At 52.2% G+C, this 17,996-nt stretch overlaps 1 protein-coding gene across 2 annotated transcripts in view; it reads right to left on the reverse strand.

The window, feature by feature from the left end:
• The window catches only part of DNAH9 (dynein axonemal heavy chain 9), a 188,418-nt gene that overhangs the window by 87,083 nt on the left and 83,339 nt on the right, over positions 1-17,996 (reverse strand). For both annotated transcript variants that reach the window (XM_077254615.1, XM_077254614.1), the window contains 7 exons: positions 13,240-13,450; positions 12,776-12,903; positions 12,311-12,419; positions 11,729-11,876; positions 8,874-9,048; positions 5,926-6,099; positions 5,288-5,495 (listed from right to left, as the gene is read on the reverse strand). In XM_077254615.1, the coding sequence (XP_077110730.1) occupies positions 5,288-5,495; positions 5,926-6,099; positions 8,874-9,048; positions 11,729-11,876; positions 12,311-12,419; positions 12,776-12,903; positions 13,240-13,450 (1,153 nt within the window). The remainder of the gene's footprint in view (positions 1-5,287; positions 5,496-5,925; positions 6,100-8,873; positions 9,049-11,728; positions 11,877-12,310; positions 12,420-12,775; positions 12,904-13,239; positions 13,451-17,996) is intronic.

A 17,996-nucleotide genomic window follows, 5' to 3' on the forward strand; every position in this document is an offset into this window, starting at 1 on the left:
GCACAGCAGGGAAGGACTACAACACATAGCACTAAGAAGGAAGGCACCGATTTCCACCTGTGAAGAGGACTCTGGAGGTGCCATTGGACCGGCCGGACTTGCGCAGCCTGGTGAACCGTATTCTGGACTGAGGACTCAGAGATCTCCAGTAAAGAGGTAAAGAGACTGCAACCTGGTGTCCTCGTTATTTACCGCGACCTGCACCCCACAACTGCACCGTTACAACACCACTTATTGCACCGGACGTCCCCCACTGACAGACAGGGCCACGGACCGGGTCTAGCCACCGTGACAACCCCAGAGCAGAGACCCAGAGGCCCGGCTCCGGGTACCCCTCGGCCCTGCGGCGGTGTGGGAGCGCTCCAACCTTGGCGTCACGAACAGGATCTACTTAAGCCTGAAGAATCAGGTCATGTGTGCCTTGGAACTGTGATTTATCGTGCTTTGACTGTGCTTTATTACAAAGACTGTGTGCTGTGCCATTTGCCGCCAAAAATCCGCCGCCATTACAGCGCTGAGGAGAGCGCAGGAAGAGAAGAGGGGCGTGAGGTGGGCGTAGACAAGCTGGAGAGCGCGAACAACAATGGCCGCCCAGTCCAAATATTTCTGTGTCTTGAGGACGTGTCCGTCAACAGCTGAGGTCCGCCTCCTGATCCTGTTTGGAGGGTGGAGACCATGGAGACGGGGCCGCCCACGAAAGAGACCGCGGGAAGAAGACGCGGGAGAAGAGACAAAGATGGCAGCGCCAGAAACCCCGCATGAGAAAGATCGGGCGCGGAGAGAGGTTGGGCAGCCCGATGTAGCCCGGGGTACGCCGTCACCGTGGGAGCTGACCCTTGCCGGGCCAACGGTGGGCCGACCTCCCCGGCCGCCGTCGGAAGAAAGCATGGCCGCGGCAGAGGCCCGGCAGATTGCTGCCCGCCTGGAGGCCGACGCCCGCGTGATTGCTAGGCTGGGCCAGCCCACAGAGATCTGCCTGGTTCCAGTGCCCCCTGCTTCTCCCAACCTGGCCGCGGCTGAAGGTGCGCCGCAGGCATCGGGCCTAAAGATCACGCCTGAGGCCGAACCCCTGCGGCGCTTGATGGCTGCATGGCGAACCCGACCTCGGCCGGCCGTGCAGGTGGACCTGACCCCCACCGCGGAGGTTCCCTCATCCCACTGGGGGGTCGTGATTTCTTTTAACCCCCAATATGGACGCGGGGTTATCCAGGAAATCGGGGAGCCGCTACAAATCCACGTGGATCGGGAAGAGGTGGAGCCCTGCAGCGGAAGATTCCCCCGCGACCTAGAACCCGGTGACGCGGTGACCTACACCAGATGGAGGAGGGCTACGGGAGAGGCTGGCTGGGTAGCGCGGGGCGTGCAGCAATGTACTGCCTTCCAGGCTGCTGCCGGAACACCGGAGGAAGATGATCCCGTGGGGAAAGCAGCAGAGCCCGGCCCCGCGGAACCTCGAGAAGCCCGGTCTCGCTGTGCCCCGGTGGGACGTGTGCGTCTGCCAGTGAGAAGGGCCTCCCGGCGAGGGATTTTATCACTGCTGGGACCGGAACGGCGGCCTGGCTCACCAGTGCGATCTGTTGGCCTGGTGAGACCGGATAGGAGACCACCACAGTAAGATTTTACTGCATTTCTTTTACTGTAAATAGTTACTGTTTTATTGCTTTTATGTTGCTGATAAACCCGTTCAGGGTAAACTCTTAAAGGGATCCCTTTGTTGACCCGGGATCCCTATTGTTTGTTTTTGTTACCAAAAGTTTTGCACAAGTTTTAAAAACTGCTGAATCATGAACAGTGCATGATCCGAACTCTTTTGTATATAGTTTGCACCTTATTAAAGGCGCTCCCTACTGGTTTTACTTAAACAAGGACTCTTTGCGAAGATACAACCTTTGACGAGTATGGACTGGTAGCTTGAGAAGATGTGCTACCTCACAGAGATTTGGTCCCCTCTTAAAGGGGATGTTCATTTGTTGCACGTAAATGGTGATATTGCTTTAAGACCGGTAGCAATAATGTCAATGGAAGAAAATGCTGATAATATTTACATGTAAAAGTTATATGTATGCCATTAGTTAATTGTAAAGGAATGCTGATAATGTTCTCTGAAAGAAAAAGTAAAAGGAAGTAATGAGAAAGTTTAATGTTGTGAAAAGAAGATAGTTGATAATGTTGATAAGAAAAGGGGGGGGATAGAAGGTAAACCCTGCGTTCCCCATCGAAAGTTAGTAATGTGTTACTAAGGACAGAAAGTGAACCCGTAAGGGTTAGTGGGTGAGTCCTTATAGGAGCCAAGTAGAGCCGGCTCGGTGTTCTCAAACTGAAAGAAAAGTTATGTTCTATACTGTGTATAGTAGTTGAAAAGGCAGTAGGCCCTGGCTGAACGGGGCGGTCCTGTAACAGAAAGGAGAGGCAGTAGGTCTGGTGCCGATAGGACAGGCGGTCCTGCAGATCCAAAGTAGGAGAATTAAAAAGTTAAAGTGCCTTATAATGTGATTATAGGAAGGTCTTTAGTGGATTTAGAGTGTGAGTCCTTAAAGGCAATGTTAAATTATTGTTCAACAATTTTGCACTTAAGTAGAATGCCCGGTTGGGTAACAGAAGTTAATTATAGCATGTTGCTATGATATTTTTGCCATGTTTGTAACGTTCAAGTGTCCTTACCTCCCATAAAGGGAAGCCTGTTCAAGTATACTTATTGTCATTGCACTCAACAAAATTGTATGTCTTTTTGCTAACTTGTATTGTTGTTTTCTTCCCAGTCCCGGAGTACTGTGTTTAACCAGGGGGGAGTGCAGCGCCCCAGAGTCCTGGTCGTTGCAGTACTGTGGCTCCGCCACTATGGGGAGCCATGGTGCGTCCGATGGCACTGAAGGAGTTCATCTGATCAGGTATCACAGACACCAATACATTTCACAGCCGGGCCTCCGGGGGCAGCTAAGGGTTCTATTCATTAGGCCACTCCCCACCATAGTGGGTAAACTGGGGGTCAGGCAGGAAGTTAGATCAGAAAGCTGACTGGATTGGACGAAGCAACACCTAGTGGCAGAGGGTGTTGTGGAGGAAGAGACAGTAGGGTCTCTGTCAGGGGTGGGATCCTGACAGAGGCTTGGCATTGAAAAGAACGTAACGGGTCCGCGCCAGCTCCGGGAAGCGGCGGGACCCAAGAAAGGACTAGAAGCGAGATAGATTGTGCTGAGTGAGAAACGAGATCAAGCAATAGGAGAATTCCAGTAGGGGTCGTGCTGTAAGACCGGAGCAACACCCTACTGAGGCGCACTACCGGTGGCCGGAACGCCGAGGGAGTATTATAACATTCAGCTTCAAGCAATACTCTAAACAGCGGCAGGACAGTCAGTTTAAGGCGGGCTGTCTAACACATATCACCTATGAAGTCTTGGGAGGCAATTGCGGGAGAGGGGCGTCTCTAGGGTCCCGGAAGAACTCCAGGCCTATCCGACAAACGGGTGCCGTTCTAACTGTAACATCAGGAAGGGACGGAAGATTAGAAGAACATCATTTAATCGAGTTGTGAGGGAACTTAAGAAACAGACACAACGGTTGTGGGGTACTTTCCGTAAGCACAGCAGGGAAGGACTACAACACATAGCGCTAAGAAGGAAGGCACCGATTTCCACCTGTGAAGTGAACTCTGGAGGTGCCATTGGACCGGCCGGACTTGCGCAGCCTGGTGAACCGTATTCTGGACTGAGGACTCAGAGATCTCCAGTAAAGAGGTAAAGAGACTGCAACCTGGTGTCCTCGTTATTTACCGCGACCTGCACCCCACAACTGCACCGTTACAACACCACTTATTGCACCGGACGTCCCCCACTGACAGACAGGGCCACGGACCGGGTCTAGCCACCGTGACAACCCCAGAGCAGAGACCCAGAGGCCCGGCTCCGGGTACCCCTCGGCCCTGCGGCGGTGTGGGGGCGCTCCACAAACACCCAGGGTGCAGGGCACGGATACCTGGGATACAGGGCACAAACACCCAGGGTGCAGGGCAAAGACACCTGGGATACAGGGCACAGACACCCAGGGTGCAGGGCAAAGACACCTGGGATACAGGGCACAAACACCCAGGGTGCAGGGCATGGACACCTGGGATACAGGGCACAAACACCCAGGGTGCAGGGCAAAGACACCTGGGATACAGGGCACAGACACCCAGGGTGCAGGGCACGGACACCTGGGATACAGGGCACAAACACCCAGGGTGCAGGGCAAAGACACCTGGGATACAGGGCACAAACACCCAGGGTGCAGGGCAAAGACACCTGGGATACAGAGCACAAACACCCAGGGTGCAGGGCAAAGACACCTGGGATACAGGGCACAAACACCCAGGGTGCAGAGCACGGATACCTGGGATACAGGGCACAAACACCCAGGGTGCAGGGCAAAGACACCTGGGATACAGGGCACAAACACCCAGGGTGCAGGGCACGGACACCAGGGATACAGGGCACAAACACCCAGGGTGCAGGGCACGGACACCTGGGATACAGGGCACAAACACCCAGGGTGCAGGACAAAGACACCTGGGATACAGGGCACAAACACCCAGGGTGCAGGGCACGGACATCCTGGGATACAGGGCACAGACACCCAGGGTGCAGGGCACGGACACCTGGAATACAGGGCACAGACACCCAGGGTGCAGGGCACGGACACCTGGGATACAGGGCACAAACACCCAGGGTGCAGGGCAAGGACACCTGGGATACAGGGCACAGACACCCAGGGTGCAGGGCAAAGACACCTGGGATACAGGGCACAGACACCCAGGGTGCAGGGCAAAGACACCTGGGATACAGGGCACAGACACCCAGGGTGCAGGGCAAAGACACCTGGGATACAGGGCACAGACACCCAGGGTGCAGGGCAAAGACACCTGGGATACAGGGCACAGACACCCAGGGTGCAGGGCAAAGACACCTGGGATACAGGGCACAGACACCCAGGGTGCAGGGCACAGATACTCAGGATGCATGGCACAGACACCCGGGGTACAGGGCACAGACAAGCAGGGTACGGGGCACAGACACGCGGGGTCCATGGCACAGACACTTGAGATGCATGGCACAGACATCCGGGGTACGGGGAACAGACATCTGGGGTACAAACACCCTGGGTACATGGCACAGACACCCAGGATATATGGCACAGACACCCGGGGTACAGGGCACAGACACTCAGGATATAGGGCACAGACACGTGGGGTACGGGGCACAGACACGCGGGGTCCAGGGCACAGACAGGCGGGGTACCGGGCACACCTCACCTTGCAGCATGGCGGAGGTGGTGTAATAGTTGAAAGGCACGTTCTTGATCAGATACTCGTCCGGGTCCAGAGATGACAACTTGTCTCCCACCAGTACGGACTTCCCGGTGCCCGCGTTGCCCACCAGCATCACCGGCCTCTTGTTCTCCAGCAGTTTGTCCATGAAATATCGGACTCGGATTGTTTCAGTTGTGTGAACCAAGCAAGCCTGAAAAACCCGGAGAGAAAGTCTAGAGCCGCCATTTCTGACTGCAGGTGAGGAAGCAGCGAAACGTTCTGTAACTTCTTCCATCCACCGTGTTTATAGTCACAGGCAGGAAGAAGTAGAGGTGCGGAGGAAGGGTCGGTACGCCGAGGACACGGTCACCAAACCGCTTACTTTTGTTAAGGCAGATGCTAATCAGTCCTGCAATTGCAGCTTTGGAGGTGACTGGAGTAAACATCGGGAATAGACCTGAAGTCACCTGATTCCTTATAAAGTGCAGATCTCATACTGCAGTCACATCCAGAGCTGCACTCACACTTCGCTCTCGGCCTGTGGATGCAGCATTACAGTGATGGCTTAGTCTAGATGTGTGAGCGCAGCTCTGGCTGTGAATGGAGAGATGTCATACATGTACAATGTGAAGGACACAGACCTGGAGGGGCATGTCCGGATCAAACTCAAACTTAGGGATGAGCTTAGACCAAAGCTCAAACTTCTTGGTCTCCGGGTCGATGTAATAGTCGAAGACGGTGCCCTGCGAGGGGAACTTGATGGTCTTGAATTCTGTGATCCACCATTTACTGAACTCCACTCTGTAGTCAATGAGCTGAGGGAGAAAAGGGAAAGATCACACGGTAATCCGCGTACATGAGGTGTCATCACAGACCGCACACCGGGGACCCACTGTATACTGGGAACATCCCACAGGAGCTGCTGTGTACCGGGAACACCCCACAGGAGCCACCGCATACCGGGAGCACCCCACAGGAGCCGCCGTATACCGGGAACACCCCACAGGAGCTACTGTGTACCGGGAACACCCCACAGGAGCCACCGTATACCGGGAGCACCCCACAGGAGCCGCCGTATACCGGGAACACCCCACAGGAGTTACCGTATACCAGTAACACCCCACAGGAGCACCGTATACCGGGAACACCCCACAGGAGCTGCTGTGTACCAAGAACATCCCACAGGAGCCACCGTATACCAGGAACACCCCACAGGAGCCACTGTATATCGGTAACATCCCACAGGAGCCACCGTATACCAGGAACACCCCACAGGAGCTGCTGTGTACCGGGAACACCCCCACAGGCACCGCCGTATACCGGGAACACTCCACAGGAGCCGCCGTATACCGGGAGCACTCCACAGGAGTTACCGTATACCGGGAGCACCCCACAGAAGCCGTATACCGGGAGCACCCCTCAGGAGCAGCCGTATACCGGGAGCACTCCACAGGAGTTACCGTATACCGGGAGCACCTCACAGAAGCCGTATACCGGGAACACCCCACAAAAGCCGCCGTATACCGGGAACACCCCACAGGAGCCACCGTATACCGGGAGCACCCCACAGGAGCCGCCGTATACCGGGAACACCCCACAGGAGTTACCGTATACCAGTAACACCCCACAGGAGCACCGTATACCGGGAACACCCCACAGGAGCTGCTGTGTACCAAGAACATCCCACAGGAGCCACCGTATACCAGGAACACCCCACAGGAGCCACTGTATATCGGTAACATCCCACAGGAGCCACCGTATACCAGGAACACCCCACAGGAGCTGCTGTGTACCGGGAACACCCCCACAGGCGCCGCCGTATACCGGGAACACTCCACAGGAGCCGCCGTATACCGGGAGCACTCCACAGGAGTTACCGTATACCGGGAGCACCCCACAGAAGCCGTATACCGGGAGCACCCCTCAGGAGCAGCCGTATACCGGGAGCACTCCACAGGAGTTACCGTATACCGGGAGCACCTCACAGAAGCCGTATACCGGGAACACCCCACAAAAGCCGCCGTATACCGGGAACACCCCACAGGAGCCACCGTATACCGGGAGCACCCCACAGGAGCCGCCGTATACCGGGAACACCCCACAGGAGTTACCGTATACCAGTAACACCCCACAGGAGCACCGTATACCGGGAACACCCCACAGGAGCTGCTGTGTACCAAGAACATCCCACAGGAGCCACCGTATACCAGGAACACCCCACAGGAGCCACTGTATATCGGTAACATCCCACAGGAGCCACCGTATACCAGGAACACCCCACAGGAGCTGCTGTGTACCGGGAACACCCCCACAGGCGCCGCCGTATACCGGGAACACTCCACAGGAGCCGCCGTATACCGGGAGCACTCCACAGGAGTTACCGTATACCGGGAGCACCCCACAGAAGCCGTATACCGGGAGCACCCCTCAGGAGCAGCCGTATACCGGGAGCACTCCACAGGAGTTACCGTATACCGGGAGCACCTCACAGAAGCCGTATACCGGGAACACCCCACAAAAGCCGCCGTATACCGGGAACACCCCACAGGAGCTGCTGTGTACCGTAAACACCCTACAGGAGCCTGTGTATACCGGTAACACCCCTCAGGTGCAAAAGCTGCTTTCTAACTTGTTTTTTTCTGCACCCTTTTTACAAAAAAAAGCCCTGACATTTCCAAGCTTCTTAGTATCGATCTAATGGTTTGGAGATTAAAACTTAACGCGCTGAACAGAAAGAAGTGACCTTAGGCCGAACAGCAGAGAGGACCCGGCCCTGGGAATAACCATGTACTCATTCAGTGAGTGATCCTAGGTGAGTGGGGGAACGAAATGTGCGGCTAAACTAGCGCCTCGTTCACACTGCACTCCCTGCTCTGTTCTGTCCCTTTAAGAAGTTGGTAAAAGGAGAGCGGTGTAACTCCAATTACTGTCAGCCCGAATGAAAATGATGTCTTGTTCTCACATCTGCCTCCTCCGTATTCACCCCTCCCCCAGTAATCCCATTATCAGTATCGCCTAGGCATTGTTCAGGACGGCCGCTGGATTAACGTCGTGTTCGACGGCAAAATGGAAACACTGTACACCAGCTATTGTAATCCCCATCATTCTTCTATATTGTGAGCAGCTGACGATCTCACTTCAGGACCGGCACTCGGCGTCGCGCAGATCAGATTAGAGCGAGTCGTAAAACGAGAGACAGAGGCAGAAGACAATGGGATTAATGGCGGAAAATGAGCAAAGACGGCGGTGGAGAAAGAGGATTAAGACTGTACACGAGTCTCCATATACACAGGGCAGGAGAAGTGGTACTGTACAGTGTGTATACAGTGCCTTGAAAAAGACTTCACGCCTGTGAACGTTTCCGCCACACATAACGCAAAACACTAAGTCCAAAAGTTCCGCTGACCAGAGCCCCTTCTTCCACGTGACGGGGCACCGCGAGCATGTGGAGGAAGGGGCTCTGGTAAGATAATGAAGTAGAACTCTTGGACTAAATGCAAAACGCTATGAGAGCACCAATGATTGAACACACAATTACTCATCCACCTCTCTTGTAATGTGAATTAATGAGGCTGAGTGCCCCCCATACCTGATCCTGGAACATGGCTCCTCCGAAGGCCCAGACTGCAGCAAACACGAAGTACAGCTCGTACAGCTCCTTGGGGCTGTCCGGGGGGCTGTTTTCCTTGGTCAGGAGACACTCCAACAGGTAACACAACATCTGGACCATGCTCTGCTCCGGGATCGGAATGATCTTCTTGAATCTAGTGGGAACAAAGATAAATAAATGAAAAAGAGTCCAATATCAACTCTGACCTCAGCTCCAAGCTCCAAACACATTACTGGCTACAAGCCCACTATGTCCTCAAGCCCAGCATAAGATGTGATAATTCACCATAGGAAACTATAGAGCACCTCACAGCCCAGCAACGAGAGCCGACAGCCCAGCCTCACTAGCCCACAGCTTATCCTCGAGAGCCCACGGCTCAACCTCAAGAACCCCCGTGCCTGCCTCGAGAGCCCACAGCCCATTATCGAGAGCCCACAGCCCATCATGGAGAGTCCACAGCCCAGCAATGAGAGCCGACAGCCCAGCCTCACTAGCCCACAGCTTATCCTCGAGAGCCCACGGCTCATCCTCAAGAACCCCCGTGCCTGCCTCAAGAGCCCACAGCCCGTCCTCAAGATTGCACAGCCCATCATCGAGAGCCCACAGCCCATCATCGAGACCCCACAGCTCATCCTAAAGACAACATAGCCTGGCCTCAAAACCACACAGCCCAGCCTCAAGAACCAATAGCTCATCCTCAAGAGCCCACAGCCCAGCCTGAAAGCCTACGGCCCAGCCTCGAGAGCCCAAAGCTCATCCTCAAAAGCCCATAGCTCATCCTCAAGAGCAAACAGCCTGGCCTCAAGAGCCAATAGCTCATCCTCAATGGCCCACAGCTCATCCTCAAGAGCCCACAGCTCATCCTCGAGAGCCCACATCCCATCCTCGAGAACACACGGCCCAGTCTCGAGAGCCCATAGCTCATCTTCAACAGACCACAGCCCACCCTCAAGAGCCCGCATCCCATCCTTGAAGACCCACAGCCCAGTCTTGAGAGCCCGCATCCCATCCTTGAGGACCCACAACCCAGCCTTGAGAGCCCACAGCCCATCCTTGAGGACCCACAACCCAGCCTTGAGAGCCCACAGTCCATCCTTGAGGACAGACAGCCTATTTTCAAGAGCCCACAGCCAAGAATAAAGTATCTTCATCAATCTCATGACCTCATGTCAACAGCCTTGTGGCTTCTTGTATTGCTACACAACCAGGTTGCTCTGGGATAAGAGCGAGGTGACAACTAAGGTGCGTGCTGCGCTGGGGACTGCACAGGTTGTCACTCAACTTTCACAAAAACGGATTCAAGTAAAATAATTCAGAATTTTTACCGAAATGAAAAAAAAACAAGGTGACTGGAGGACACGTGGTCTGTGATTATTTGCAGATTTCCTCATTATAGCATAAGGGACAGAGACGAGGAGAGATCATCCCGGCTGCGTCATCGGAGGAGACGAATAAACAGATGCTGCGTCCTCGTCTGTACAGAAATGCATTGAAGCTATAATCCGCATATGTCGCTGCCACCAGAGAGCAGGTGTCTGTGTTCACAGATCTCATGTGTGGATACAATCGGAGCGGACATGAAACGCGGGAACGTGGTGAATCCCGACTATTAGTTCTATGATGTGCGATCAATGGGGAAACAAGAAGTGACGCCGATTCATCTGGATCCTGATTAATTCTGTCTGTAGCGGCTAAGTCGCCTCTACTAAATGGTGACCGGGTGTAAAGGAACCGTGTGATGGAAGCAGCCAGAACCAGAGGTGACTTTACCATCCATGGGAATAATTCACCGGCTGTCGGTAATCGCGTGGACGCAGAGCGATGGCTAAAAAGTTTTACAGTTCCACTTCATCAGCAAACTCCTCTCCCAAACTCTTCTGTTATGATCCGGTGACCTTGGAGCCGCATGAAACTTTCTCTGGAGTCGGTGGAACCTGTACTGACCGCAAATCCTGAACTAACATCGCAACTCGAAGTAGCCGTGGGGTGTGCCTAACAAGAACCTAGACACCTCGACACAGCCGGAGGACTAAATACCCCTATAGATGGAAATAGGAATGCTACCTTGCCTCAGAGCAGACCCCCAAAGGATAGGCAGCCGCCCACGAATAATGACTGTGAGTAGGAGAAGAATAGACACACGCAGGAAGAAAACAGGATTTAGCAAAAGAGGTCACTCTAGCTAAATAGGAAAGGATAGGACAGATTACTAGGCGGTCAGTATTAAAACCCTTCCAAAAATATCCACAGCAGATAATACAAAAAGTTCCACAATCTAACTAAAGACATGGAATGTATATCTGCCACTCCAGAGAATCCAACAGGACTGAGAAAATACTGACACAATCTAAGCTGGACAAGAAAACACAAAGAATAGCACTAAATTGTGAAGCACACAGCATGTGTGCCACAGAAAAAAAAACCCAGACACTTATCTTTGCTGATTTGGCAGAAAGGCAGGAGGAACCAGGCAGAGGTCCATAACCTCCCAAGAACAATTGACAACTGGCAAGGACAAATGAATCCTGCACGCCTAAATACCCCAGTCAGAACTGCAATCAGCAGATACACCTGACCAGGGCTGCAACTCAGGGGCAACTGCATTACCACCTACAACCACCGGAGGGAGCCCAAAAGCAGAATTCACAACACTCTTCATCAGTGCAGAACTAGGTCCTAAGTAGAAGAGGCGGAGGGGCCCCGCTGGGACCTGTGTGACATATTGGATCTATAGGGGGGTATATGAGGGAAGCAGAGCCGGTCAGCTCCACAGGGGCCCCGTCTACAGCTATCGACACCCCTAGGTTATGGCTAGGACCTCTTGGTGACATTACCTTGTTCTCAGCGTGTCCAGGCACATGGGCAGATACTTGTCAAAGAGGATAGTCAGGTTGGCCCTCTCGGACTGGACCTCTCGCTTGTCTATCCAGCTGGTGACCGGCGGGTTCCAGCCCAGGTCGGCCGGGTTGATGTACAGGATCCCTGTAGAGGCAGACAGACGGGTCACAGTGGACAAATACTCAATACCAAATGCACAGCATGGGGTGGAGGCACATGATCAGTTCACTAATTCACTATTTTAGCATTGAGGTCCCCCCGTCCTCTGATTTGTGGGGTCTGCACAAAAATCTGACGTGCATCTGCTGTGGATTCTATCCATTGACTTCAATGGAGAAATCCAAATCACTTTACGGCTAGCCTCCCCTGAAACAACGTCTCTTTCCATGTGACCACTGCAGCCGATCACATGCTGCATCGGTCACTTCAGACCAGACGTTATCATGGATGGCGGCAAATCTGCCCCAAAAGCTGCATATTCTGGTGTGGATTCCGCTTTTTGCATGTCCTCCATAGATGTAAAATGCCTAGTGTCTTCCTTACCCGTGATCGTCCTCAGGGGCCGGGTGAGACCTCACCTGCTCTGGAAACTGTGGCCGGGGTGGCCGTCCTCAGGTGACTGATCTCAAACACCAGCCGCATGGTCGGATTTAGAGGGATTCGCTCATTACTGGCCAGAGTTAATACCTGAGGACGAAGCAGGAGGACGTCTGTTATAACAGGGCGACCGCACAGCCCCCGGGACCTTTATTAATTGCAGGGACAGGATTAGCGGAGCCCTCCGTCAGTACTGCAATCTACAGTGATGTTGGTGCATAAATGGTTAATTGGACAGGATCGGAGTGTTCTCTGGTCGTTAGTGCTGCAGGGTGGCTGTCAATCACAGCGGTGGGCACAGCTCTACCATCACGTACACGCAGTTTCCCACAGAGGGTGTACAATGCAGGAGGCACAACTTCACGATCAGTGAAGACACCATGGGACTGTGCGGTGACACCGAAACTAATCTGCAGTTGGCGCGCGCCCATCTTCCCATCACGTACCTTATTATCATCCATGACGGTGTTCAAGGACTCGATCCACATTGGATCGATATCTCCATCCAGCACGATCCACTTGGGCCCGTCGTGTGTGATGTTGGCCAGTTCACGCATAATTGAGGAGAACAGACCTGCGACACACACAGAATATTAATGGCGGCCTCCAGGGCCGGACTTCCCGGACTCATCTGCTGAAGATCTCAGCCCCACAATCTGCCCTCTGCCCCCAATCGTCTCTGTGCTTCCATTACTGAGACCATTAGTGACATCTCGGGTTATGTAAAGGGTTATTATGTACTACCAATACTCCCCTCACCCATGCTGAGACACAAATGTCCGAGGGTCTCCATTCCCGGAGATCGGGCAGGTGTATCTGTCAGGGCAGCGGAGATCCTGGAGCACCGGAGATTCTGGAGCACTACCCTACTAATCTGCTGCCCCAGTGATAGGATGCATGGCGATGTTACCGTCTTTCCACTCGCGGGTGGCCGGATTGATGATGCCGAACAGCTCATCGTTGGTGACAGCTTTGGGGTTGAGGTCGGTCCACACGGGCCGCCTCTTCATGATCTGGTAGGTCTTGTTCAGGGACTTCAGCACCTGAGATTTCCCCGTCCCGGCGTTGCCAACGATGAAGACGGAGTGTCGGACGGCCAGCAGCTCCTCCAGCTGAACCACCTAAAGGGAACACACGGGGGTTACATCCGCCCAATGTGAGTTGTGCAGTTGCATAATGCTCTGTGGGCCGAGGCTTATCTCACTACCCCTGCTTGCTCTCTGTGAATGGGAATAATCCTGTTACCGTCCATCAGTGATATATATACCACTGATATAGTGACAGTGGGTTAGCTAGTTGCTGGTGGTCGTAACCATTGATACCTAAGGTCCTGCAATGCCTGCACATGAGGAAAGAGACATAGCAAATCTGAGAAACTAGACTACATTTCTAATTGGAGGGATTTGCTAATAACATTATTAATACACCTACTGCATATTGGGATAGGATCTTGGAGTAGAGAATACCCCTTTAATGTAGAATCACCCGCCCACACTTACTGTAGAAAGACACACCCACATTCCAGTATAAAGACCTGCCCACACTTCCTGTAGAAAGACACGCCCACACTTCCTGTAGAAAGACACGCCCACACTTCTTGTACAGACACACCCACATTCCAGTAGAATAGACCCGCCCACACTTACTGTAGAAAGACCCGCCTACTTACTGTAGAAAGACACACCCACATTTCAGTATAAAGACCCACCCACACTTACTGTAGAAAGACACGCCCACACTTCCTGTAGAAAGACCCGCCCACACTTACTGTAGAAAGACATGCCCACATTTCCTGTAAAGACCCACCCACACTTACTGTAGAAAGACACGCCCACACTTCCTGTAGAAAGACACACCCACACTTACTGTAGAAAGACACGCCCACACTTCCTGTAGAAAGACACGCCCACACTTACTGTACAGAGACACACCCACATTCCAGTACAAAGACACGCCACACTCCCTGTACAAAGACCCACCCACATTTCCTGTAGAAAGACCTGCCCACACTTCCTGTACAAAGACCTGTTCCCACTTCACGTAGAGAAAAAAACCCGCCAACACTTCCCGTAGAGAAAAGACCCACCCATACTTCCTGTAGAGAAAAGAGCCGCCTAGACTTCTCATGGCGAACATACATGTCTGTTATGACCTGGTGGTTAAGGAGCAACATGGGACGAGCTCTGAGGAGGTGGTATCTGTACTGACCGCAGTTCCTAATCCTAACACCAACACTAGAAGTAGCCGTGGGATGTTCCTGTCACTCCCTAGACACCTCGTCACAGCCTGAGAACTAACTACCCCTAAAGATGGAAACAGAAAGCTATCTTGCCTCAGAGAAAATCCCCAAAGGAAAGATAGCCCCCCACAAATATTGACTGTGAGTGGAGAGGGAAATGACATACACAGAATGAAAACAAGATTTAGCAAAGGAGGCCAATTCTAACTAGATAGACAGGACAGAAAAGGATACTGTGCGGTCAGTATTAAAAGCTAAAAATCCACACAGAGTTTACAAAAAATCTCCACACCGACTCACGGTGTAGAAGGGCAAATCTGCTTCCCCAGAGCTTCCAGCTAAGCTGAATATATCATACTGACAAGGTGGACAAGAAAAAACATAACATGAGCTGAACGATTAAGTCCACAGCAAGTGGACAACCAAAAGAACAAGCAATGACTTATCTTTGCTGAAATGGACAGGCTATCAGAGAAATCCAAGGAGAGATCTGAATCCAACCAAGAAACATTGACAGCTGGCACTGGCTGAAGACTAGAGCCAGGCTAAATAGCAGAGCCAGGAGAGACGATCAGTGGAAGCAGCTGCTAATGCTAAACCCAAGGAGCAGCAGTTCCACTCAAAACCACCAGAGGGAGCCCAAGGACAGAATTCACAAAAGTACCATTTACAACCACCGGAGGGAGCCCAAGAACGGAATTCACAACACATGTCTACACTTCCCAAAGAGAAAATACCCACCCACACTTCCTGTCGAAAGATATAGACCAGTCCACACTTCCTGTAGAAAGATATAGACCCGCCCACACTTCCTGTAGAAAGATATAGACCCGCCCACACTGCCTGTAGAAAGATATAGACCCGCCCACACTTCCTGTAGAAAGATATAGACCCGCCCACACTTCCTGTAGAAAGAAATAGACCCGCCCACGCTTCATGTAGAAAGATATAGACCCGCCCATGCTTCCTGTAGAAAGATATAGACCCGCCCACACTTCCTGTAGAAAGATATAGACCCGCCCACACTGCCTGTAGAAAGATATAGACCCGCCCATGCTTCCTGTAGAAAGATATAGACCCGCCCACACTTCCTGTAGAAAGATAGACCCGCCCACACTTCCTGTAGAAAAATATAGACCCGCCCACACTGCCTGTAGAAAGATATAGACCCGCCCACACTTCCTGTAGAAAGATATAGACCCGCCCACACTTCCTGTAGAAAGATATAGACCCGCCCATGCTTCATGTAGAAAGATATAGACCCGCCCATGCTTCCTGTAGAAAGATATAGACCCGCCCACACTTCCTGTAGAAAAATATAGACCGCCCACACTTCCTGTAAAGATATAGACCCGCTCACGCTTCCTGTAGAAAGATATAGACCCGCCCACGCTTCCTGTAGAAAGATATAGACCAGCCCACGCTTCCTGTAGAAAGATATAGAACCGCCCACGCCTCCTGTAGAAAGATATAGACCCGCCCACACTTCCTGTAGAAAGATATAGACCCGCCCACGCTTCCTGTAGAAAGATATAGACCTGCCCACGCTTCCTGTACAAAGATATAGACCTGCCCACACTTCCTGTAGAAAAATATAGACCCGTCCACACTTCCTGTAGAAAGATATAGACCCACCCACGCTTCCTGTAGAAAGATATAGACCTGCCAACACTTCCTGTAGAAAGATATAGACCCGCCCACACTTCCTGTAGAAAGATATAGACCCGCCTACACTTCCTGTAGAAAGATATAGACCCGTCCACACTTCCTGTAGTAAGATATAGACCCGCCACACTTCCTGTAGAAAGATATAGACCAGCCCACACTTCCTGTAGAAAGATATAGACCCACCCACGCTTCCTGTAGAAAGATATAGACCCGCCCACACTTCTTGTAGAAAGATATAGACCCGCCCACACTTCCTGTAGAAAGATATATACCTGCCCACACTTCCTGTAGAAAAATATAGACCCGTCTACACTTCCTGTAGAAAGATATAGACCCGCCCACACTTCCTGTAGAAAGAAATAGACCCGCCCACACTTCCTGTAGAAAGATATAGACCCGCCCACACTTCCTGTAGAAAGATATAGACCCGCCCACACTTCCTGTAGAAAGATATAGACCCGCCCACGCTTCATGTAGAAAGATATAGACCCGCCCACACTTCCTGTAGAAAGATATAGACCTGCCCACACTTCCTGTAGAAAGATATAGACCCGCCCACGCTTCATGTACAAAGATATAGACCCGCCCATGCTTCCTGTAGAAAGATATAGACCCACCCACACTTCCTGTAGAAAGATATAGACCCGCCCACACTGCCTGTAGAAAGATATAGACCCGCCCATGCTTCCTGTAGAAAGATATAGACCCGCCCACACTTCCTGTAGAAAGATAGACCCGCCCACACTTCCTGTAGAAAAATATAGACCCGCCCACACTGCCTGTAGAAAGATATAGACCCGCCCACACTTCCTGTAGAAAGATATAGACCCGCCCACACTTCCTGTAGAAAGATATAGACCCGCCCACGCTTCATGTAGAAAGATATAGACCCGCCCATGCTTCCTGTAGAAAGATATAGACCCGCCCACACTTCCTGTAGAAAAATATAGACCCGCCCACACTTCCTGTAAAGATATAGACCCGCTCACGCTTCCTGTAGAAAGATATAGACCCGCCCACACTGCCTGTAGAAAGATATAGACCCGCCCACACTTCCTGTAGAAAGATATAGACCTGCCCATGCTTCCTGTAGAAAGATATAGACCCGCCCACGCTTCCTGTAGAAAGATATAGACCAGCCCACGCTTCCTGTAGAAAGATATAGAACCGCCCACGCCTCCTGTAGAAAGATAGACCCGCCCACACTTCCTGTAGAAAGATATAGACCCGCCCACGCTTCCTGTAGAAAGATATAGACCTGCCCACGCTTCCTGTACAAAGATATAGACCTGCCCACACTTCCTGTAGAAAAATATAGACCCGCCCACACTTCCTGTAGAAAGATATAGACCCGCCCACACTTCCTGTAGTAAGATATAGACCCGCCACACTTCCTGTAGAAAGATATAGACCAGCCCACACTTCCTGTAGAAAGATATACACCCACCCACGCTTCCTGTAGAAAGATATAGACCCGCCCACACTTCTTGTAGAAAGATATAGACCCGCCCACACTTCCTGTAGAAAGATATATACCTGCCTACACTTCCTGTAGAAAAATATAAACCCGTCTACACTTCCTGTAGAAAGATATAGACCCGCCCACACTTCCTGTAGAAAGATATAGACCCGCCCACACTTCCTGTAGAAAGATATAGACCCGCCCACACTTCCTGTAGAAAGATATAGACCCGCCCATACTTCCTGTAGAAAGATATAGACCCGCCCACACTTCCTGTAATCCATCTCTGCAGCTACTT

The sequence above is a fragment of the Ranitomeya variabilis genome, chromosome 4 (assembly GCF_051348905.1).
Source record: "Ranitomeya variabilis isolate aRanVar5 chromosome 4, aRanVar5.hap1, whole genome shotgun sequence".
Lineage (NCBI taxonomy): Eukaryota > Metazoa > Chordata > Amphibia > Anura > Dendrobatidae > Ranitomeya > Ranitomeya variabilis.